At 41.0% G+C, this 25,219-nt stretch overlaps 1 protein-coding gene across 1 annotated transcript in view; it reads right to left on the reverse strand.

The window, feature by feature from the left end:
• The window catches only part of NUP58 (nucleoporin 58), a 258,626-nt gene that overhangs the window by 219,640 nt on the left and 13,767 nt on the right, over positions 1–25,219 (reverse strand). The window contains exons 4-5 of the mRNA XM_053708500.1: positions 21,037–21,171; positions 6,751–6,870 (exon numbers count right to left, since the gene is read on the reverse strand). Coding sequence (XP_053564475.1) covers positions 6,751–6,870; positions 21,037–21,171 — 255 coding nt within the window. The remainder of the gene's footprint in view (positions 1–6,750; positions 6,871–21,036; positions 21,172–25,219) is intronic.

Consider the following 25,219-nt stretch of genomic DNA (forward strand, 5'->3'; position numbering starts at 1 on the left):
ACTCTTGATTGAAGAATCATTTCTAACACCTAACTTTACCTCTTCCTAGCACTAACGTAGGCAAAGAGAATGACTGGAGTGGGAGGGAAGGGAGGAGCTATTTAACAGCTCTGCTGTGGTGCTCTTTGCCGCCTCCTGCTGACCAGGAGGTGAATATCCCATAAGTAATGAAGATGATCCGTGGACTCATCGTGTCTTTAAGAAGAAAGAAAAGGCTACACCAAGAAAAGGATTATTGGTGGGGGTGGGGGGGTGATAGACTCTTTAAAAGCACATCACATACCAACATATGATTGAAATAATACTATTCATTTAATGTTCTGGTTCATTTATGAGCCACGCATGATAAATAAAAGTATTAAAAATTATAAAAACATAATTTATGCTTACCTGATAAATTCCTTTCTTCTGTTGTGTGATCAGTCCACGGGTCATCATTACTTCTGGGATATAACTCCTCCCCAACAGGAAATGCAAGAGGATTCACCCAGCAGAGCTGCATATAGCTCCTCCCCTCTACGTCAGTCCCAGTCATTCGACCAAGAATCAACGAGAAAGGAGTAACCAAAGGTGAAGTGGTGACTGGAGTATAATTTAAAAGATATTCACCTGCCTTAAAACAGGGCGGGCCGTGGACTGATCACACAACAGAAGAAAGGAATTTATCAGGTAAGCATAAATTATGTTTTCTTCTGTTATGTGTGATCAGTCCACGGGTCATCATTACTTCTGGGATACCAATACCAAAGCAAAAGTACACGGATGACGGGAGGGATAGGCAGGCTCATTATATAGAAGGAACCACTGCCTGAAGAACCTTTCTCCCAAAAATAGCCTCCGAAGAAGCAAAAGTGTCAAATTTGTAAAATTTGGAAAAAGTATGAAGCGAAGACCAAGTTGCAGCCTTGCAAATCTGTTCAACAGAGGCCTCATTCTTAAAGGCCCAAGTGGAAGCCACAGCTCTAGTGGAGTGAGCTGTAATTCTTTCAGGAGGCTGCTGACCAGCAGTCTCATAGGCTAAACGTATTATGCTACGAAGCCAAAAAGAGAGAGAGGTAGCAGAAGCTTTTTGACCTCTCCTCTGTCCAGAATAAACGACAAACAGGGAAGAAGTTTGGCGAAAATCTTTAGTTGCCTGCAAGTAGAACTTGAGGGCACGAACTACATCCAGATTGTGTAGAAGACGTTCCTTCTTTGAAGAAGGATTTGGACACAAGGATGGAACAACAATCTCTTGATTGATATTCCTGTTAGTGACCACCTTAGGTAAGAACCCAGGTTTAGTACGCAGAACTACCTTGTCTGAGTGAAAAATCAGATAAGGAGAATCACAATGTAAGGCTGATAACTCAGAGACTCTTCGAGCCGAGGAAATAGCCATTAAAAACAGAACTTTCCAAGATAACAATTTTATATCAATGGAATGAAGGGGTTCAAATGGAACACCCTGTAAAACGTTAAGAACTAAGTTTAAACTCCATGGCGGAGCAACAGCTTTAAACACAGGCTTGATCCTAGCTAAAGCCTGACAAAAAGCCTGGACGTCTGGATTTTCTGACAGACGCCTGTGTAACAAGATGGACAGAGCTGAAATCTGTCCCTTTAATGAACTAGCCGATAAACCCTTTTCTAACCCTTCTTGTAGAAAAGACAATATCCTAGAGATCCTAACCTTACTCCAGGAGTAATGTTTGGATTCGCACCAGTATAGGTATTTACGCCATATTTTATGGTAAATCTTTCTGGTAACAGGCTTCCTAGCCTGTATCAGGGTATCAATAACCGACTCAGAAAAACCACGTTTTGATAAAATCAAACGTTCAATTTCCAAGCAGTCAGCTTCAGAGAAGTTAGATTTTGATGTTTGAATGGACCCTGTATCAGAAGGTCCTGTCTTAGAGGTAGAGACCAAGGCGGACAGGATGACATGTCCACTAGATCTGCATACCAAGTCCTGCGTGGCCATGCAGGCGCTATTAGAATCACTGATGCTCTCTCCTGCTTGATTTTGGCAATCAATCGAGGAAGCAGCGGAAAGGGTGGAAACACATAAGCCATCCCGAAGTTCCAAGGTGCTGTCAAAGCATCTATCAGAACCGCTCCCGGATCCCTGGATCTGGACCCGTAGCGAGGAAGTTTGGCGTTCTGGCGAGACGCCATGAGATCTATCTCTGGTTTGCCCCAACGTCGAAGTATTTGGGCAAAGACCTCCGGATGAAGTTCCCACTCCCCCGGATGAAAAGTCTGGCGACTCAAGAAATCCGCCTCCCAGTTCTCCACTCCCGGGATGTGGATTGCTGACAGGTGGCAAGAGTGAGACTCTGCCCAGCGAATTATCTTTGATACTTCCATCATTGCTAGGGAGCTTCTTGTCCCTCCCTGATGGTTGATGTAAGCTACAGTCGTGATGTTGTCCGACTGAAACCTGATGAACCCCCGAGTTGTTAACTGGGGCCAAGCCAGAAGGGCATTGAGAACCGCTCTCAATTCCAGAATGTTTATTGGCAGGAGACTCTCCTCCTGATTCCATAGTCCCTGAGCCTTCAGAGAATTCCAGACAGCGCCCCAACCTAGTAGGCTGGCGTCTGTTGTTACAATTGTCCAGTCTGGCCTGCTGAATGGCATCCCCCTGGACAGGTGTGGCCGATAAAGCCACCATAGAAGAGAATTTCTGGTCTCTTGATTTAGATTCAGAGTAGGGGACAAATCTGAGTAATCCCCATTCCACTGACTTAGCATGCATAATTGCAGCGGTCTGAGATGTAGGCGTGCAAAAGGTACTATGTCCATTGCCGCTACCATTAAGCCGATCACCTCCATGCATTGAGCTACTGACGGGTGTTGAATGGAATGAAGGACACGGCATGCATTTTGAAGCTTTGTTAACCTGTCTTCTGTCAGGTAAATCTTCATTTCTACAGAATCTATAAGAGTCCCCAAGAATGGAACTCTTGTGAGAGGAAAGAGAGAACTCTTCTTTTCGTTCACTTTCCATCCATGCGACCTTAGAAATGCCAGAACTAACTCTGTATGAGACTTGGCAGTTTGAAAGCTTGAAGCTTGTATTAGAATGTCGTCTAGGTACGGAGCTACCGAAATCCCTCGCGGTCTTAGTACCGCCAGAAGGGCACCCAGAACCTTTGTGAAGATTCTTGGAGCCGTAGCCAATCCGAATGGAAGAGCTACAAACTGGTAGTGCCTGTCTAAGAAGGCAAACCTTAGGTACCGGTGATGATCTTTGTGGATCGGAATGTGAAGGTAAGCATCCTTTAAATCCACAGTGGTCATGTACTGACCCTCTTGGATCATGGGTAAAATTGTCCGAATAGTTTCCATTTTGAACGATGGAACTCTTAGGAATTTGTTTAGAATCTTTAAATCTAAGATTGGCCTGAAAGTTCCCTCTTTTTTGGGAACCACAAACAGGTTTGAGTAGAACCCTTGTCCTTGTTCCGACCGCGGAACCGGATGGATCACTCCCATTAATAACAGATCTTGTACGCAGCGTAGAAACGCTTCTTTCTTTATTTGGTTTGTTGACAACCTTGACAGATGAAATTTCCCTCTTGGGGGAGATAATTTGAAGTCTAGAAGGTATCCCTGAGATATGATCTCTAGTGCCCAGGGATCCTGAACATCTCTTGCCCAGGCCTGGGCGAAGAGAGAGAGTCTGCCCCCCACTAGATCCGGTCCCGGATCGGGGGCTCTCGGTTCATGCTGTCTTTGGGGCAGCAGCAGGTTTCCTGGCCTGCTTGCTCTTGTTCCAGGACTGGTTAGGCTTCCAGCCTTGCCTGTAACGAGCAACAGCTCCTTCCTGTTTTGGTGCAGTGGAGGTTGATGCTGCTCCTGTTTTGAAGTTCCGAAAGGGACGAAAATTAGACTGACTAGCCTTAGCTTTGGCTTTGTCTTGAGGTAGAGCGTGGCCCTTACCTCCTGTAATGTCAGCGATAATCTCTTTCAAACCGGGCCCAAATAAAGACTGCCCCTTGAAAGGTATATTAAGTAATTTGGACTTAGAAGTAACATCAGCTGACCAGGATTTTAGCCACAGCGCCCTACGTGCCTGTATGGCGAATCCTGAGTTCTTAGCCGTAAGTTTGGTTAAATGTACTACGGCCTCCGAAATGAAGGAATTAGCTAGTTTAAGGACTCTAAGCCTGTCCGTAATGTCGTCTAGCGTAGATGAACTAAGGTTCTCTTCAAGCGACTCAATCCAAAATGCTGCCGCAGCCGTAATCGGCGCGATACATGCAAGGGGTTGTAATATAAAACCTTGTTGAACAAACATTTTCTTAAGGTAACCCTCTAATTTTTTATCCATTGGATCTGAGAAAGCACAGCTATCCTCCACCGGGATAGTGGTACGCTTAGCTAAAGTAGAAACTGCTCCCTCCACCTTGGGGACCGTTTGCCATAAGTCCCGAGTGGTGGCGTCTATTGGAAACATCTTTCTAAATATTGGAGGGGGTGAGAACGGCACACCGGGTCTATCCCACTCCTTAGTAACAATTTCAGTTAGTCTCTTAGGTATAGGAAAAACGTCAGTACTCGCCGGTACCGCAAAGTATTTATCCAACCTACACAGTTTCTCTGGTATTGCAACGGTGTTACAATCGTTGAGAGCTGCTAAGACCTCCCCTAGTAATACACGGAGGTTCTCCAATTTAAATTTAAAATTTGAAATATCTGAGTCCAATCTGTTTGGATCAGAACCGTCACCCACAGAATGAAGCTCTCCGTCCTCATGCTCTGCGAGCTGTGACGCAGTATCAGACATGGCCCTAGCATTGTCAGCGCACTCTGTTCTCACCCCAGAGTGATCACGCTTGCCTCTTAGTTCTGGTAATTTAGACAAAACTTCAGTCATAACAGTAGCCATATCTTGTAATGTTATCTGTAATGGCCGCCCAGATGTACTAGGCGCCAAAATATCACGCACCTCCCGGGCGGGAGATGCAGGTACTGCCGCGTGAGGCGAGTTAGTCGGCATAACTCTCCCCTCGCTGTTTGGTGAAATTTGTTCACATTGTACAGATTGACTTTTATTTAAAGTAGCATCAATACAGTTAGTACATAAATTTCTACTGGGCTCCACCTTGGCATTGGAACAAATGACACAGATATCTTCCTCTGAGTCAGACATGTTTAACACACTAGCAAAAAAACTTACAACTTGGTTATAATCTTTTTTAGCAAAAAAACGTACTGTGCCTCAAAGAGGTACTAACGATTAAATGACAGTTGAAATAATGAACTGAAAAACAGTTATAGCATCAAACTTTAAAACAACAAAACTTTTAGCAAAGGTTTGTTCCCATTAGTAAAATAACAATAATTAAATTTGACATAAAAAATACAAAGCAACGTTTTTATTCACAGTCACTATAAGAATTCTCACAGCTCTGCTGAGAGAATTTACCTCCCTTCAAAGAAGTTTGAAGACCCCTGAGATCTATCAGAGATGAACCGGATCATGCAGGAAATATAAAAGTAACTGACTGGTATTTTTTGATGCGTAGCAAAGAGCGCCAAAAACGGCCCCTCCCTCTCCCACACAGCAGTGAAGAGAAACGAAACTGTCACAATTAAAGCAAAAAAACTGCCAAGTGGAAAATAATGCCCAAATATTTATTCACACAGTACCTCAGCAATGTAAACGATTCTACATTCCAGCAAAAACGTTTAACATGATAAATAGTTATTAAAAAGGATTAGTGACCTTTAACAGAGTAGTTCCGGTGAAATACCATCCCCAGAATACTGAAGTGTATACATACATGTCATTTTAACGGTATGGCAGGATTTTCTCATCAATTCCATTCAGAAAATAAAAACTGCTACATACCTCAATGCAGATTCATCTGCCCGCTGTCCCCTGATCTGAAGCCTTTACCTCCCTCAGATGGCCGAGAACAGCAATATGATCTTAACTACTCCGGTTAAAATCATAGTAAAAAAACTCTGACAGATTCTTCCTCAAACTCTGCCAGAGAAGTAATAACACGCTCCGGTGCTATTTTAAAATAACAAACTTTTGATTGAAGTCATAAAAACTAAGTATAATCACCATAGTCCTCTCACACATCCTATCTAGTCGTTGGGTGCAAGAGAATGACTGGGACTGACGTAGAGGGGAGGAGCTATATGCAGCTCTGCTGGGTGAATCCTCTTGCATTTCCTGTTGGGGAGGAGTTATATCCCAGAAGTAATGATGACCGGTGGACTGATCACACATAACAGAAGAAAGATGTAAAATCATCCCCAAAAAACCTTCGGGAATTTAAAAGCAACAATTAAAAAAAAAAAAAAAAAAATTCTGTCATGCACTATTTAAAAAGTTGCAAAATATTTTGCATTAGAAAAAATGGTTAATTTAGGTGGGCAATTATGATTTTAAAACAAAACAGAAGACGCATGTATGTGCGATACTGGTGCATGGGCATCAAAAACAACAAAGCAAATTTAATCGTATAAGTAAACTAGAAAGTTGTTTTAAATCACATACTCTATCTGAATCATACAAGTTACATTTTAACTTTACTCACCCCTTTATTTTTTCCATCTTGGATATGGACAATGAGACAATGAGTGGCTAAGTAAATAATACCTTGTTACCACTTAGAATATGGCCTTACCTCACTGCAGTTTGAAAATGTGTTTTTTGTCAAGAGTTGCAGATGACCAACGACTGTTACAGACATTACCAATTTTAATTGCACAAGTAGACAGATACTAGGTTTATACACCTACTTTTTTTATCTGATGAACTGCTGAAGTCAATCCCACCAAGTCCTTCATTTGTGGTAGATGGTACGGTGGATGCAGCACCTCCAAAGTTCAAACCAAACCCTAAAGTGCTTTGTCCAAGACCTGCAATAAAAACAGCACATTGATTTGTGATGGTTAAAAGAGACCATATGTACCACATGAATTGTTACCCTCTTTTAGACGCTACAATGGAAAGAAAAAAAAAAAAAAGTGATCCCTATAGTGAAAAAAGTATATTGATGGTCCTTACAAAATTGCTCAAGGTGAGTATTTTTCTCAAGTGAGTGTGCTCCATTTCACACAAAAGTCAACAGAAACTTTTCATAAGTGTTTTAGATATCTGCACAAATAAACTTTCACAGAACAGATCTCACTGGAGAAAAGCTCTCATTTGTAAGTCTATTGTATGGTAAAGGTGCTATTTGAGCTGTACAGTTAGTCACGTGAGCCACGTTTGTAGGATGTTTGGAAGCAGCATATGGTTGTAACTGGCCTAGTTAGATGATGCAGCCTTTTTTGTTTCAAAATAATATAATTTTTATAGCAATAGTTCTCATATAGACTGTGAAGGAAGGTATTCTAGGTAACCCCTATGCTGTGATGAAGCTTGCCGTTAGGCATTAACTCTACTGTAAGTCTGCAGGATTTAGTGCTCTTGCGGTATGTGACCGAGCTCAACAAGCCAATACGGATTTCTAGAGAGATGTTAATATTATTTGCAATTATTAAAACTCACAAGAAAATGTTGAGGTTTTAAATTTACTTTAACATAAAATAATTAACACAGGTAAAAGAGAAAAAAAAAAAAAAAAAAGGTGAGACCATGTACCCTTAAGCAAGCAACTAATAAATAGTTTAGTTTATTGTATGTAAATCGGCTGCAAGAACTCCATTTCAAATGGACTAGGCTCTCTCACCCACCAACAGGGACATTGATTTCTGCTGCTGCCTTGTTTAAATACATTTCTATTGTGAATACTGTAGTATTGATATTGCCAGTGGAAGTTATAACAGGCAAATGCAGCTATTTCAAAGGACAAAATAAAGGTAAAGGATCTATGATGTCCCTTTAAGGCTAATAATAAAAGCTTTAAAATACATTCTTTCATCCTCTGAAATGTAATACTTAAATGGCACACAGGACATTTTGCATTTATATGTGCTTTTTACCTAACACTACAAAACATAACATTTACCAGTATGTCTGTCATCTCATTACATGCAGTATGCTAACAATTGTGTTTGACTTATGTTAGAGAGGGATTCTTCACGGTGTGTAACTAGGTAAATGTGAAGTTTGGATTGATAGTCTTATTACTACAGTGAGGTCCACTAGGTGAGTACCCTCAGTGAGCAATTCCAATGCAAATGTCAATAACCCACCTGATTTGTTTACTGTATGGGGGGACAACAGCCCATATCCCCTAAAGGCAGCATGAACCACACAATACTCCATTTGCAAAAGGAAATTATTCTCTTGAAATAAGAGTTCTACTTCCTCTCTAGGCAACAGGTGATAAGATGTCATAGGAATGGCATTAACCTATTTTATATGATACTTTTTAAATATAAACACTCAAAAGCACTAAAATGGTAAACCTACATGTAAAATAAAAGGCTATGGGGGTAGCTTGAGGTCTCATCCGTTTAAAGCTACAGAACATATTAAATACCTTGGCTACAATCTAAACTAACCAAAAGTATTTTCGAAATGTTTACAGGATATGAGAGGATGGGCATCCCTTTCACCCAGGGCCATGCTTACTAAAACTAACATTTTCCCTCAAATGTTCTACTAATTACAAAACCTGCCCTTTTTATATTGAACCGAGGTATTGTTTCATTTAAAGTGAATGTAAATTTTGATGCTAAAGTGTCCGGTTTTTAAAAGTTTGATTAAAAACAGGGGCACTTTAATTCATCAAAATTTACATTTCACTCCTGTTGTGAAAAGAAAAAAAAAAATAACTTACCTTTTAAACTTGACAGCAGCTCCAGCATCCTCCGGTCGTCGCAAGCCATTTCTGATGTCAGAAATTATGGATAGGTCATCCTCCAATCACGGCTTCCCCCCCGGGGGAATCAGTGTCGGATTCAATGCCGTGATTGGAGGAAGCCGGATTCCTCATTTTAGACCCAGGAAGAGGCTTTGCAATGGGTGGAGGAAGCTGGAGCTGCTGTCAAGATTAAAAGGTAAGGTTTTTTTTCACAACAGGAGTGAAATGTAAATGTTGATGAATTAAAGTGCCCATGTTTTTAATCAAATTTTTAGGCACTTTAGAATCAAAATTTACATTCACTTTAATAGAGCTTGTTCTACCTTTATATGGAAGGGCAAAAAAGCAAATCTCTCTAAAAACAAGCAAATTAATTTGGTGGGTTTACACTCCTTAATATTTAAATTATAATTTGGTTTCTATGGTCAAATTTGCTATTGATTGGCTCTCTGAAAAGAACTGTATGTCATATTTTTTTTTTTATTTTTTTTTTTATCTAGAACAGCTAATCTCCCCGTTCTCCTTAAAAGCTATTCTACGGTTTTCGGAGGCGGAGCCTGGCTGTGCAGGAGTATGGCCGTGTTTGAATAGTGCTCCTGAGCCGTAGGTCGGCCAAATGCCATCATAATAAATAAAGAGACCTGAGCTATGACCTAAATTGAGCCTAAGAACCAAGGGAGCCATTGCTAATTAATTTTAATCATCTGAGTTGCGGTGCTGGGGCTGCTTCCAGTATTTCCTGTGAGCGACGTGACGCACTACTACCAGGCCGCGGTAAACCTAAGGGCCTACTTGCAGTACCAACGCTGAGCTTGTCACCCGACTTGCGTCTTAAAGTCTTACCGCCAATAAGGAGAATGGACTGGGTACCTCTGAGTGCCTTTCTACTTGTGGTGTGGAAACTCTCCCATCTGCTGCTGTGGTGCGGCTGGCGGAGGGAGACCGGAACGTGCATAGCCCGGCGCCTCGGGCATACAGCTGGAGTGGAGCTCCTGACTCGGGAGGTGCCGTGCGACTTGCTTCCTAGCCTTTCAGTTTGCCCCATAAGGATTGTCGGACATACCGCCCGCATCATTACTCTGTCCGTAAGCACGGCAGAGGAGCTCAGAGACCCCACGGCTCTACAGAGAGGATTGCGGCCTGTTGTGCGTGAGTGCTAAGAGCTTACATAGAGCTCGCGGGCATTAGGTGTCATAAGCCTGAGAAGTGGTGAGGAGCTGCCGCCATAGGCTTGAAGTTACTGGGTTGCTGGCAAAATACCTTAGTTGATAAGGATAAGCTGAAGTTTTCAGTGCATACATGTCTCTCAGCATCCCCCAATACTACACAATATAGCACACCTGCATGCCTATTCTATAGCTGGGACACAAATTTAAATTAGATTAATACAGCAGGAATTATCACAGTGAGTCTGCAGTGACTTTTTTTTTCTCTCTTCTTTAACAAGCTGATATTGGGATTGCAGAATCTACTCTCTATAGACAATACTAACATGTCACAAAGAAAACAGCCTGGTGCTGAAAAGGGCACGAAAACCAGAAACATGAACTATTACATCAAGCCCACTGGATCTCAAGTACCTGGTGCTGATCAGACACAGACATCCTCAAGAGAAGACGCTGTAGCCTTACCTACTCCTGAATCCTCACAATATGTTACTAAAGAGGACTTGAAGTTTCTATCTTCTAAAGAGGATATAAAAGGAATAGCAGCAGACATCAAGAATTTATTTGGTGAATTAAAAAGGGATTTATCTGAACTCTCTCAGAGGGTTAATATTGTCGAGACCTCACAGGCCACAACACAGGAGCAGCTGCAGGATAACACCTCTCAGATACAACAAAACACCAATGCTATACATGGTCTCCTGGAAAGAATAGAGGACTTGGACAACCGCAGCAGGCGGAATAACCTCAGAGTTAGAGGAATCCCGGAAACAATCAACCCCACTGCTCTTTTGGGGTATTTGCAAGACCTCTTCAGAACCATCAAGGGAACACCACTGGCGCAAGAGGTAATCATAGAAAGGGCGCACAGGGCGCTGCGGCCTAAACCATCTTTAAAAGCCCCCCCAAGAGATGTCATCCTTAGGCTGTTGAACTACAAGGACAAAGAGGAGATACTTCGCTGCAGCAGGAACAAACAACCAGTCCAACACGCAGGGATTACCCTGCAAATCTTCTCTGATCTATGTCCTGCAACCCTACAGAAGCGTAGGGAACTGCGTTTCCTAACATCAGTTCTCCAGGATAACAAGATCCCTTATAGATGGGGATTCCCCACCTGTCTGGTGGCCTCTAACGGAGAAAAATCTACAATTTTCCGTTCCATGTCTGATTTGGAGAATTTCTGCTCTGTCCTGGGAGTGGAGGTTCCGTGCCCAGACAACTCTGCAGGCCCCTCTTCTGATCTCCAGGAAGGCAGTCGTCAGACCTAACCGGAGAGGTAAGACTATTGGCTTATTTCCCTTGGAACTGTTCTAAAATGTATGGGGACAATAACACATTATAAAGACTTCGTCATGATGGACCAGCCTCTAATAAAGACTTTGTCTTCCCCTTGCCACAGTTACCTGTTAGGTCTGCCCAGACAACTGTAAAGTAAAAATGTAAATCCTGTGCTGTTGCTCTTTCTTTAACGGAGTTATATCTTTTTAGAGCTCCCTACCTAACTTAACGCAGATGTCTGTTTTTTCCGGGGGGATGTGGATTTTCAAATTGTCAGTTATGCTCTTTCAAATAGGGGTTCCACCTTAATCCAAGCATACTCCCCCCCCCCCCCCGGATACCAAGACCCCCTTGAGTTTTACTAATTTTTATTGGGCCCCCTGTCCCTCCTCTCCCAAGGCTCAGTTGCCCTACTTGTGGGGGACACTGTTAACTATAAATATCAGTTTTCTGTATGTGAAGCTCGTTTATACTTGGGATCTTACGCAGACAAGTTTATGTTATTAGGGACTATGTGGCTGGGGATGGGTCATTACTTATACCTTTATGAAGGGTCCATCTCTACTCATATATGATCCCCATGGTTCTAAAATATTGGCTCTTATTCACATTTTGTATATTGTTGGTTTGAAATAATTATATGTTTTACACTAATGTCTATACAATATTTAATCCCCTCAGGTCTTGTCAAAATGTTTAAATTTTTTTTTTTCAATAGGCCGACCGCAGGCATATTCCCTCTAGTAGAAACCGACACAGAGGTTAGTTGGCAGCTTTCTGCCTCAGTATAGTTGTTACACGTGATCATAAAACACTACTATTTCTCAGATACCTCTCTACTTCTGACTCTTATTATACCACGAGATCCTCGTTCGACAGCAAACACAGACTGTATAGTTAGTGATCCCTTTTAGAACTAGGATCCTCTCTTCTATAACTATTACTCTTTTCTGACTTCTTGCCCCCCCCTCTGCCGCTTCTTTCCCTAACCCCTTCTTACTTCCATCGATTTCCCCTCTCCCCTTTCTTTTCAGTTAATTTTATAAAAATTTTTTTTTTTTTTTTTTTTTTCTTTTCTTCTCTCCTCAATAATGCATGCCAGACATAATAATCCTCAGGTTCACCCCCTGAGATTTCTAACAATAAACGTGAAAGGTCTGAACAGTCCTGGTAAGCGTTCCATAGTCACAAAAGAACTAAATAAGCTTCAGGGGGATGTGGTTTTTATACAGGAATCTCACTTTGCCAAACAAACAGAACCAAAATGGCACAACCATAAATATCCAACTGCTCTCTTTTCCTCCGGCCCTCGTAAACAGAATGGGGTGGGTATTTTAATACATCGCAGGGTACCATTTCAGGCGCAGGACGTGGTAAGAGACAGGGAAGGCCGATACATCATAGTGGTAGGATTATTACATAATGTTCTAGTAACTCTGATTAATGTATACGCCCCGAATGTAGCACAGCATGTCTTTTTCAAAACGCTCTCGGGGAGATTGCTCGAGCATTCTAAAGGAATTCTCATCATGGGGGGTGACTTTAATGCTCCATTAGTCCCAAAACAGGATACCTCCAATGGCCTCTCAAGCGTGCCTCATCATATATTGAAACACATCAACACGATGCTTAGAGGTCACTTGCTGCATGACATATGGCGTACGTTACACCCCACTGAGACAGAATTCACATTTTATTCCAACCCGCACAGGAAATACTCCCGTATAGATTATTTTTTTACAAACTCTCATGGTATTGAATATGTGCAACGTAGTGATATTGCCCCAATTACATGGTCTGACCACGCACCGGTCTCCTTTGAAATACTGTGGCCCGATATGCCTGCTACCTCCTATATTTGGAGACTGGATGAGACCCTCTTGGGTGATCCGGTCATCCTGGAGGATGTCTCAGAGCGTATGCGAGAATACTTCGAATTGAATTTAACAGAGGATATGCCCCTCTCCACTGTGTGGGAGGCCCATAAGAGTGTTGTTAGGGGTCATCTTATCAAGCATAAAGCCAGATTGCAGAATCAAAAAAGGTTGAGATATAACCAATTATTAACTGATATTAAGATATTAGAGGAACAACATAAGAAAAACCCCTTAAATAGCGATATTGACAATCGACTGGCACAAGCCAGATTGGATTTTAGACAGCTTCTTCGTGATGAAAATCATAAAATAGCGATCTGGCTTAGGCAAAGGCACTATGAGGAGGGGGATAAAGCTGGTAAATTACTGGCCAGGACACTAAAGCGATCCCAACTCAAAGCTTATGTATATTCCATGAAGGATCACAGAAATGTGACCCACCGGGACAGCCGTGGTATAGCGGAAGTATTCCGTGTTTATTACGATGGCCTGTACAATCTCAAAACCAGCCTGGCCGCTCAATCAGGGGACATGCCCACACAGAGCCAATTGGTCCAAGACTACCTCACGACCACTCAGCTCCGAACCTTAGACAAAGAAGCTGGGGCCTTTCTGGAGACATCCCTGTCCGGGGAGGAGATAGCGAACGCGCTGAAAAGCCTCCCGAGTGGTAAATGCCCTGGCCCAGATGGGCTAAGTGCAAAATACTACAAGGCGTTTCTCCCGGAGCTTCTGCCGCACCTCCAGAACTTGTTCAACACTTTACCTGACAATGGGGTATTACCGGCATCTATGCTATCGGCATACATAACAGTATTACCAAAGCCAGGAAAGGCCCCAGACAAACCGCAAAGTTATCGGCCGATATCTTTGCTGAACACTGACGTCAAGATCTTGGCGAAGGTGTTAGCAAACAGAGTTAATAAGTACCTACCAGACTTGATTGCTTTAGATCAGGTCGGATTTATACCGGGTAGGGAAGCTAGGGATAACACCCTTAAGGTGTTGCAGCTGATTTCACACTCTGTTGACCGGGGGCTGCCGTTCGCCCTGTTGTCGACTGACGCGGAAAAAGCTTTCGACAGGGTGAACTGGCAGTTCCTTAGAGGCACCCTGGGGAGAATGGGATTTGGGAGGCGGTTCATTAACACAGTCTTTAGCCTCTACTCCTCTCCAAGTGCGAGGATACGGGTCAATGGTCTTCTTTCCGAGTCATTCGATATTTCAAATGGCACCAGGCAGGGGTGTCCCTTATCCCCCTTACTGTTTGCCATTTCGGTAGAGGCCCTAGCGTGTAATATCCGCGATTGCAAACAAATCAAAGGATATCTAATAGGAGATCGGGAATGTAAGATATGTATGTATGCCGATGATCTTCTGTTCACACTGCGAGATCTTGAGACATCGGTCCCTGCCTTGCTACAGGAGTTTGACAAATATGGTAGGGTCTCAAACTTCTTACTGAATGCCACTAAGTCTGAGGTTCTGGGAGTCAACTTAGACCCACTTGTAATGGGATGGCTCAAGGAACACAGCCCGTTTCAAATAAAAGAAAGCCGACTGAAATATCTTGGCATACACTTAGCTGTCTCAGCTGCAGACCTCTTTGAGGCTAACTACATGTCGCTTAGACGTACAATTGCGGCTGACCTTTCGGGGTGGAAACACAAAACAATCTCTTGGTTGGGAAGAATAGGGGTAGTGAAAATGAATGTTCTCCCAAGAATAATGTACTTGTTTCAAACACTACCTATCCCTTTACCTCCTACCTTCCTCACACAGTTCCAAAGCTTAATTGAGGAATATGTTTGGCAGGGGATCAGACCGAGAGTAAGCAGAAAAACGATGTATTTAGCTAGGGAAGATGGCGGACTGAGCCTCCCGGACCTCAGACTATACAGGAAAGCAGTGATCCTGCAGAGAATAGTTGAGTGGTGCCAGGGTAATCCACAAAAAGATTGGATTACTATTGACAAGGATGCTTTACAAGTGCAGGAACTATCGCCACTATTGTGGACGGCTGCTAAGTACAGATCTTCCTGTGTGCGGAAGTACCCCCTGTTGGAGGAGCTGTTTAGCGTATGGGATACTACGCTAAAAGTGGACTCCCATGTCTCAACATTGTATTCCCCCCTGACGCCTATATATTCCAACCCCGACCTACCACTTCAGTCTAGAATACCCCCGGAACAGAGCAGAGTGTTCGGTAACAGAGTGGCCAGCTTTGTTTCTATGGGGAGAATAAAGACAAGGGAAGAGATTTTGGCTGACTTCCCCGAGATCCCATTGCCTTGGTTTACCTATTTACAAATAGGTCATTTCATAAGCACCCACAAACATAAGACACATTTATTGAGGGACCCTACACCCTTCGAGGCTTTATGCACGAAAAAAACTCCATCCAGATATTTGACCTCTATCATTTACGCTCTTCTCCTTCACCCCAAGGACAGCCCCCTTCCAAATTATACCAGAATGTGGCACAGAGAGTTGGGAACGGATTTGTCCGAGGAGGCGTGGCAGCGTATTTTTCTGGCTGCCAGGACAGTCTCGGTCTCAGCTCGTATACAAGAGTCTCACTACAAGTTCCTGAGCAGATGGTATCTTACGCCATCTAGGCTTCGAGCAATCTACCCTAGAGTTTCAGACAGGTGCTGGAGAGGGTGCGGGGAGACAGGAACGATTTTACATATCTGGTGGGATTGCCCCCTCTTGGAGCCCTTCTGGACCTCCGTTTGGCGGGAGATTCAGGTGATTCTGGAGATGGATATTCCAAAAATCCCAGAGATCTTATTGTTCCATTTTCCCAACAAAATAAAGGACAGTCTGAAAAAGACACTTCTAAAATTGATGTTGACAGGAGCCAAGAACCTTGTCAGCTCAGACGCTGGCGGATTGGAAACAAAGTGTGCAGGACATCCTGCTTCTGGAAAAATATCACTATGTTAGGATTCAGAAGCTGGACGTCTATATGACGCTGCTGCAGATGTGGGACGGTGCCTGCCTGGCGGGCTAGTTAGTAGACCTGGAACCACTGTAACTTAAAGGGACAGTTCACCCAAAAACTTTCTCCCCTTTAAATTATTCCCAATGATCCTTTTTACCTGCTAGAGTGTATTAAATTGGTTGCAAGTAGCTCCTTTACTCATATTTCAGCATTTGAAATAGCTGATTTAGCTTGTGGTTTCCCAACCTATACTGAAAGTTTTGATACTGGCGTATACGCTATTGACAAGCCTAAGTAAACACAGCCAGCAGAAGAAGTTACACCCTCAGTGGGGGGCATGATAGTTAAGTAATACAATGATACTTTTCCATTGTTCTCTCTTTGTATTGAGCTTTGGTGTTCCAGACAAATATAAGATAAGGAAGCCAGTCTGTGTACATAAAAGTGATAACATAATGAGATCTGATATTACATGAAGCTCAACCCATTGTAATAGGCTGTGGTTTCAAAGCACAAAATCAGCTACTTCAGATACACAAATAAACCTGAAAATGCAATTTCTCAAATATTTTATACTCTGCAGTTGGTATAACAAGTCATTTAAAATACATTTATGGAAAAACAATTTTACAGTGTACTGTCCCTTTAACAGATAGTTGTACAATGTGAGTTACCTATATTCCCTTTTAATTTATTTTTTTTTTCCCCCCCCCCTTCTTTCACCCTTCTTTCTCTTCCACCTCTCTCTATTTCAGCACCCTATATCTCCCTTTCTATTCTCTGACTATTCCCTTATTCACATGAAGTCGAGGGATACGCAAGGACCGGCCATCTTAGTAGTGACGACATACTGAAATAAGTCAATATCATTTTTATTTTACTCCAACTGGCCCTGTTAGGTTTTTATGTGTTTGTTTCATGTTACAGAAAATTTCTAAAAATTGTAAAAATGGAGCAAAATGATTATCAAAGCTTTGTCAAATGCTGTATATTCTTTCATGCCATACCATTGACTTTCATGTATAATGTTTGTTTATTTTTTCAATAAAGCTCCTTTAAAAAAAAAAAAAAAAAAAAGCTATTCTACATTGCACTAGTACAAAATTACCTTTAAAGTGAAGATAAACTTCATTGTTTATAGTTACAATATTCGTAATCATAAAGTAAAAGTTTTTTTTTTTTAATAAAATTAGAAGAAAAATAAAGGGAATCCGCCAAAAAAATATTACGTGAGGGGTAAGAAAGGAAGCATAAATTGTGTTTACTTTCCAAAGGCAGGGAGAGTCCACGACTTCATTCATTACTGTTGGGAACCAATACCCAAGCTCCAGGGGACACTGAATGAACCAAACGGGAGGGCAAGACCTTAATCTGAGGGCACCACAGTCTAACACTTTTCTCCCAAAGCCGATTCCGCAGAAGCGAAAACATCAAATTTATAGAACTTTGAAAAAGTATGTAAGGAGGACCAGGTAGTCGCCCTACAAATCTGATCCATAGAAGCTTCATTCTTAAAAGCCCACAAAAAATAAACTGCTCTAGTGGAATGAGCCGTTATCCGCACAGGAGGTTGTTGTCCAGCCTTCTCATAAGCCAAACTGATGATACTTCTCAGCCAGAAAGATAAGGAAGACACAGTGGCCTTCTGGCCCTTGCGCTTAGCAGTATATAACACAAACAAAGAAGAGGATTGCCTGAAATCCTTAGTAGCCTGAATATTGAATTTTAAAGGCATGTACAACATCCAGATTGTGGAGCAAAACTTTCCTTTGAGGAAGAAGGATTAGGACAAGGGAAAGGAACAACAAATTTCCTAATTGATGTTGCGATTTGAGACTACTTTAGGTAGGAAACCTAACTTCGTACGTTAGGAGAAGGGAAAGCAGTGTAAAACGTTAACACTGATTTCCCAGGAGGTGACAGCGTTAAATCCCTAGATAGAGGTCAGAGATCGTTCCCTGCGACATCTAGAAGCCACAACTCTGACTGAGAGAATTACATGGTTACTCTAACACCTCAGTCCACACTTGAAGGGAAAATACCCATTAATAGACTACATTTTCTTCTAACACTTTCTCTGCCATCCTTCTATAGTTATGAAAGGCAAAGAATGACTGGGGGGATAGGGGAAGTGGAGGGATATTTAAAGCCTTTGGCTGGGGTGTCTTTGCCTCCTCCTAGTGCCAGGTGTTGATAATTACCAACAGTAATGAATGAAGCCGTGGACTCTCCCTGCCTTTGGAAAGAAATTAAGCGTTTACAAAGCCTTTCATGAATGAAATACCCCATCTTTTACTTTATAACAAATATTGTAACTACAAATAACTACAAATGATTATTACCCCCCCCCACACACACACACACACAACACAAAAGGAACAAGTAACTCCATATTTGAAAGGTGGCAATCTTTCTCCTTGAAATGAGTGTTCCTGTCCAACTGCTAGATTACATTTATAAAAGACAATGAACAGCAGCACTAGTCCAAAGCTTTTTGACATATTTGTATATTTATACAAGCTAAAAAAAGGTATTTTCTAAAAGTGTTTAGCCTGTGGGAAATGAAAATAAAAATAAAAAAACTAAAATTAAAGTTTAAATGCAATAAGTGCAAAAGCCTAAATGTATTTTGCACAAGGGTGTGAACACAAAGGCTCAAAAAGAAATAAATAAGTTTATGCTATATATCTATTATGTTTTACATTATGTTTCAAATAATCCGACTGTTGATTCGGCGTTATGCAGTGGCAACTGCAATTGTTACCTGCATTATCCAAGTGACAAACTGCAATATAACAAAACCTAATATTGACAACTGTTCCTAAAAAATTAGAGTGAACAAGTCTGAAATTCCTTAAAGGGACAGTCTACTCCAGAATATTTATGGTTTAAAAAGACAGATAATCCCTTTATTACCCATTCCCCAGTTTTGCATAACCAACAGTTATATTAAAGGGATAGTAAACACCAAAAACGTTATTGTTCAAAAAGATAATCATTTTATTTACCATTCCCCAGTTTTGCATAACCAACATTGTTAAAGAAATACAGGTGGCCCTCAATTTACGCTGGGGTTAGGTTCCAGAAGGAATGATTGCAAATAGAAACCGTTGTAGATTGAAACCCAGTTTATAATGTAAGTCAATGGGAAGTGAGGGAGTTAGGTTCCAGGCACCTCTCAAAATTGACATAAGTAACCTATAATACATTATTTTTAAAGCTTTGAAATGAAGACTATACATGTTAAACAGAATTATAAACAGTATTAAATAATCACACAAACACAGAATGCATCAGACATCAAACTAAGCTTAATGAACAAAAACATTTTTTTTACTTGCATTTTTCTGCAAAAAGGTCTCTGCATTGAAACCGTAGCATACACTTTTAGCTATTATCGGGTCTGCAGCTATTCTATGCATTCCAGTCTGGACTGATTTATAGGCACCCTCACCTCAAGCAGCTGGGATAGAAGAAGAAAGGGAAGTTTCCCTCATGGCTGCTAGATCGTGTTGCTTTGAAAGCAGCTCGATAGCTCAGGTCTGATCTGTTCATACTGATTAATTTCAGCCTGCTTGGCTTGCATATCTTTGCTGCAACACAATCGGACAGCTCCACCTACTGGCCTGCCATTAATTTAATCAATGTGCTGCTTCTCAGTGCTTTTCAATAGCAGTCACATAACTGAAAATTATTCTGAAACGGCGCAAATTGAACCGGCACAAAATAAGGGCCATCTGTATAATTTCTACCTCTGTAATTACCTTGTATCTAAGTTTCTGCAGACTGCCTCCTTATCTCAGATCTTTTCACAGACACATTAACGCCCTCTGGCTATGAAAAATTGTAAAATGCATTCAGATTAGCATATGAGCCTACCTAGGTTTAGCTTTCAATTAAAAATACCAAGAGAACAAAGCAAAGTTGATGATAAAAGTAAATTAGAAAGCTGTTTAAATGCCCTATCTGAATCACAAAAGATTAATTTGGACTTTACTAACCCTTTAATGCACTTTTTACCTCTGTGATTACCTTGTAGCTAAGCCTCTGCAGACTGCCCCCTTATTTCAGTTCTTTTGACAGTCTTGCATTAGTTCATGTGTGTCATATAGATAACATTGTGCTCATGGAGTTACTTCTGAGAGGGCACTGATTGGCTAAAATGCAAGTCTGTCAGAAGAACTCAAATAAGGGGCAGTCTAGTCAAAATTAAACTTTCATGATTTAGATAAGGCATGCAATTTTAAACAATTTTCCAGTTTACTTTTATAATCAAATTTGCTTTGTTCTCTTGGTATTCTTTGTTGAAAGCTAAACCTAGGTAGGCTCATATGCTAATTTATAAGCCCCCGAAGGCTGCCTCTGATCTCAGTAAATTGAGGTTTTTACAGCTAGATAGTTCTAGTTCATGTGTGCCATATAGATAACATTGTGCTCACTCCCATGGAGTTAGCTAGCACTGATTGGCTAAAATGCAAGTCTGTCAAAAGAAATTAAATAAGGGGGCAGTCTGCAGAGGTTTAGATACAAGGTAATCACAGAGGTAAACAGTACATTAATATAACCGTTTTGGTTAAACAATACAAATTCTGAAGTAGACTATCCCTTTAAATAGAGTACAGGTGAAATAATCAGCTCACCTATCAGCTGATTATTTCGCCTGTGCTCTAGTTAAGATATAATGAATATCTGGCCTGTTAGGGGTAATGAGGACTGGAGTTGGGAAACACTGACCTATGCAATTCAGTGCACCAATAAATTAGGATGCTGTACATATGAGTTAAGTTATCACAGTCTACAGGGAATACTACGTTATAATATGGCTGATTCCATAGAAAGCTGGGAGATTGGTATCTATTTTTCCAAATGATGAATGTGGTGTAAAAAAAAAAAAGAATACATAAAATATATTTTGATGACTGCAAGGTCCTTTTTATAGTTATTTGTAAACGGACATATATAACGGCATCATTACGAAGCAGAAAAACCAGTGAGCTCACCTGATATTGATGGATTTGTGTTCTGAAAGAGTGATCCACTTAGACCAGTCAATGGGGCACCAAGTGACAGGCCGGTGCTGGCTGTGGTAGTTGCGGCAGCAGTATTTCCCAAGTTAAGTGTAAACGGAGACGCTCCTTTAAAAATAAATAAGTGGGAATATATACATACAAAATAAAATGTCAATATTCTAAACTGGCAGTAGGTAGAATTATTTTATAATAATCCAATTCTAGGGAGAGCAAATTGTATTATTTTTTAAAGGACCCAATAAGAATGTCATAACTTAAACTGATCACTTGCTCCTAAACATTACTTTTTTAATCCCCAGACTAACACATTTAATGGTATAAATTAATGGTTTCTTTTATTTGCAAGACACATTTCTGTATGGTACAGTGTGCTTATGGTTGACAAGGTTATGTAAAAGCGGATAAAGTCACAAACAAATTAGAAGAACTTGGTAGAGGAGGTGCTGCTTTATCCATCTAAGGCACAGAGGGCAAGGATGTATGGGTCTAGGTAATATAGGAACCTCTGATCGTGTAATAGCGCCCAAATCAAAATTTGCAACAGTGAAATAAATGCGTCTCCAAGTAATTATGCAATATAGACTAAAAAAAATTAAAAAAAAACACACCAACCATGACATATAGTCCTTTTTAAATTTTCTTTATTTAAATAATACAAAACTATTTAGGAGTTTCAATTACATTGAGTAACTAAGAACATACATATTTTGAGGTATTTAAAATCTATCATTATTTAAAGAGACCACTTTCTAAAATAGGTTATTAGGTGTTTTACAGTTAGTATATTCCAAAAGAACAACAGACCACATAAAAGCTGGGGTGCAATTCAGAAAACCTTCATTAAAGGACCAGTCAACACAGTAGATTTGCATAATCGACAAATGCAAGATAACAAGACAATGCAATAGCACTTAGTCTGAACTTCAAATGAGTAGTAGATTTTTTTTCTGACAATTTTAAAAGTTGTCTTTTTCCACTCCCCCTGTACCATGTGACAGCCATCAGCCAATCACAAATGCATACACGTACCATGTGACAGCCATCAGCCATTCACAAATGCATACACACTTATTCTTGCACATGCTCAGTAGGAGCTGGTGACTCAAAAAGTTTAAATATAAAAAGACTGTGCACATTTAGTTAATGGAAGTAAATTAGAAAGTGGTTTAAAATGGCATGCTCTATCTGAATAATGAAAGTTTAATTTTGATTGAGTGTCCCTTTAATGAAATGCCTAAACTTAAGGTCATGCGCATAACGGAAAGATAATGAAGCTGCAGATTAATTGCAAATAGTTATAGTTGGAGAAAAATGGGCACAGATCAACCAAAATGTGTACAACAGCTTAACTGTATATGTAAAGATTGCATAGTGATTGCATGTCAGTGTGAAATTAAACACCACACAGGAGGAGATATAAAATAGTAAAACCTTTCCGCATCCAAAAGTCATGGCTTTTGTATGAAGCGGAGGCCTTTGTTTATGCCTGGGGTTTAGAGGCTGTCTGCAGAAGCTCCCTAAAACCTCTGTACAGCATTTATTAAAAGGGACATGAAAAACAATTTTCTCTTGTTAAGTGTATCCAGTCCACGGATCATCCATTACTTATGGGATATTAACTCCTCCCCAACAGGAAGTGCAAGAGGATTCACCCAGCAGAGCTGCTATATAGCTCCTCCCCTAACTGCCATTACAAGTCATTCTCTTGCACCCAACGAATAGATAGGATGTGTGAGAGGACTGTGGTGATTATACTTAGTTTCATACCTTCAATCAAAAGTTTGTTATTTTATAATAGCACCGGAGTGTGTTATTCCTTCTCTGGTAGAATTTGAAGAAGAATCTACCTGAGTTTTTCTATGATTTTAGCCGGAGTAGTTAAGATCATATTGCTGTTTCTCGGCCATCTGAGGAGAGGTAAACTTCAGATCAGGGGACAGCGGGCAGATTAATCTGCAAAGAGGTATGTAGCAGCTTATTATTTTCTGACAATGGAATTGATGAGAAAATTCTGCCATACCGATATAATGTAAACTCAGCCTTAAATGCAGTAGCAGCAACTGGTATCAGGCTGTCATGTATGTATATTTTACACTTCAGTATTCTGGGGAATGGCACTTCACTGGAATTATACTGTATGCATAAAACTTTAGCCTAATTTGCAGGGACTAGCAACAGGCTTTTTAATAACACTCAATTTATTAATGTTAAACGTTTTTTGCTGGCATGTAAAATCGTTTAATTTTCTGAGGTACTGGGTGAAAAAATGTTTTGGGCACTATTTTTTTCCACTTGGCAGTCGTTTTATTTAATTTATGACAGTTTACTGATCTCTCTCACTCACAGCAGAGCTGTGAGATTGTAGTTGACTGTGATAAAAAAACGTTTATTTCTGTATTTTTTTTTATTTTTTTTTTCTGCTATCAGGGTTAGTTATCCTTTGCTAATGGGAGCAATCCTTTGCTAAAATTGTGTTTTTTACAAAGATTTGATGCTATAACTTTTCAGTTTATTAATTTTCAACTGTCATAACTTTTTCTGTGCTTCTTATAGGCACAGTACGTTTTCATATTATAGTAAATTACTTGAAAAGTATTTCCAAGTTGCTAGTTTATTTGCTAGTGTGTTAAACATGTCTGATTCAGAGGAAGATATCTGTGCTATATGTGCTAAAGCCAAAGTGGAGCCCAATAGAAATTTATGTACTAACTGTATTGATGCTACTTTAAATAAAAGTCAATCTGTACAAATTGAACATATTTCACCAAACAACGAGGGGAGAGTTATGCCTCGCCTCACGTGTCAGTACCTGCATCTCCCGCTCGGGAGGTGCGTGATATTGTAGCGCCGAGTACATCTGGGCGGCCATTACAAATCACATTACAGGATATGGCTACTGTTATGACTGAAGTTTTGGCTAAATTACCAGAACTAAGAGGTAAGCGTGATCACTCTGGGGTGAGAACAGAGTGCGCTGATAATATTAGGGCCATGTCAGACACTGCGTCACAATTTGCAGAACATGAGGACGGAGAGCTTCATTCTGCGGGTGACGGTTCTGATCCAAACAAACTGGATTCAGATATTTCAAATTTTAAATTTAAGCTGGAAAACCTCCGTGTATTACTAGGGGAGGTGTTAGCGGCTCTGAATGATTGTAACACAGTTGCAATACCAGAGAAAATGTGTAGGTTGGATAAATATTTTGCGGTACCCGGCGAGTACTGACGTTTTTCCTATACCTAAGAGACTTACTGAAATTGTTACTAAGGAGTGGGATAGACCCGGTGTGCCGTTCTCACCCCCTCCGATATTTAGAAAGATGTTTCCAATAGACGCCACCACACGGGACTTATGGCAAACGGTCCCTAAGGTGGAGGGAGCAGTTTCTACTTTAGCTAAGCGTACCACTATCCCGGTGGAGGATAGCTGTGCCTTTTCAGATCCAATGGATAAAAAGTTAGAGGGTTACCTTAAGAAAATGTTTGTTCAACAAGGTTTTATATTGCAACCTCTTGCATGCATTGCGCCTGTCACGGCTGCAGCAGCATTTTGGTTTGAGTCTCTGGAAGAGACACTTGAATCAGCTCCATTAGATGAGATTACACACAAGCTTAAAGCCCTTAAGTTAGCTAACTCATTTATTTCAGATGCCGTAGTACATTTAACTAAACTTATGGCTAAGAATTCCGGATTCGCCATTCAGGCACGCAGAGCACTGTGGCTAAAATCCTGGTCAGCTGACGTTACTTCTAAATCTAAATTGCTTAATATACCTTTCAAAGGGCAGACCTTATTCGGGCCCGGGTTGAAAGAAATTATCGCTGACATTACAGGAGGTAAAGGCCATGCCCTGCCTCAAGACAGAGCCAAACCTAAGGCTAGACAGTCTAATTTTCGTTCCTTTCGTAATTTCAAAGCAGGAGCAGCATCAACTTTCTCTGCACCAAAACAGGAAGGAGCTGTTGCTCGCTACAGACAAGGCTGGAGACCTAACCAGTCCTGGAACAAGGGCAAGCAGGCCAGGAAACCTGCTGCTGCCCCTAAGACAGCATGAATCGAGGGCCCCCGATCCGGGAACGGATCTAGTGGGGGGCAGACTTTCTCTCTTCGCCCAGGCTTGGGCAAGAGATGTCCAGGATCCCTGGGCGTT

This window comes from Bombina bombina, chromosome 3 (genome assembly GCF_027579735.1).
Source record: "Bombina bombina isolate aBomBom1 chromosome 3, aBomBom1.pri, whole genome shotgun sequence".
In the NCBI taxonomy this organism is placed as follows: domain Eukaryota; kingdom Metazoa; phylum Chordata; class Amphibia; order Anura; family Bombinatoridae; genus Bombina; species Bombina bombina.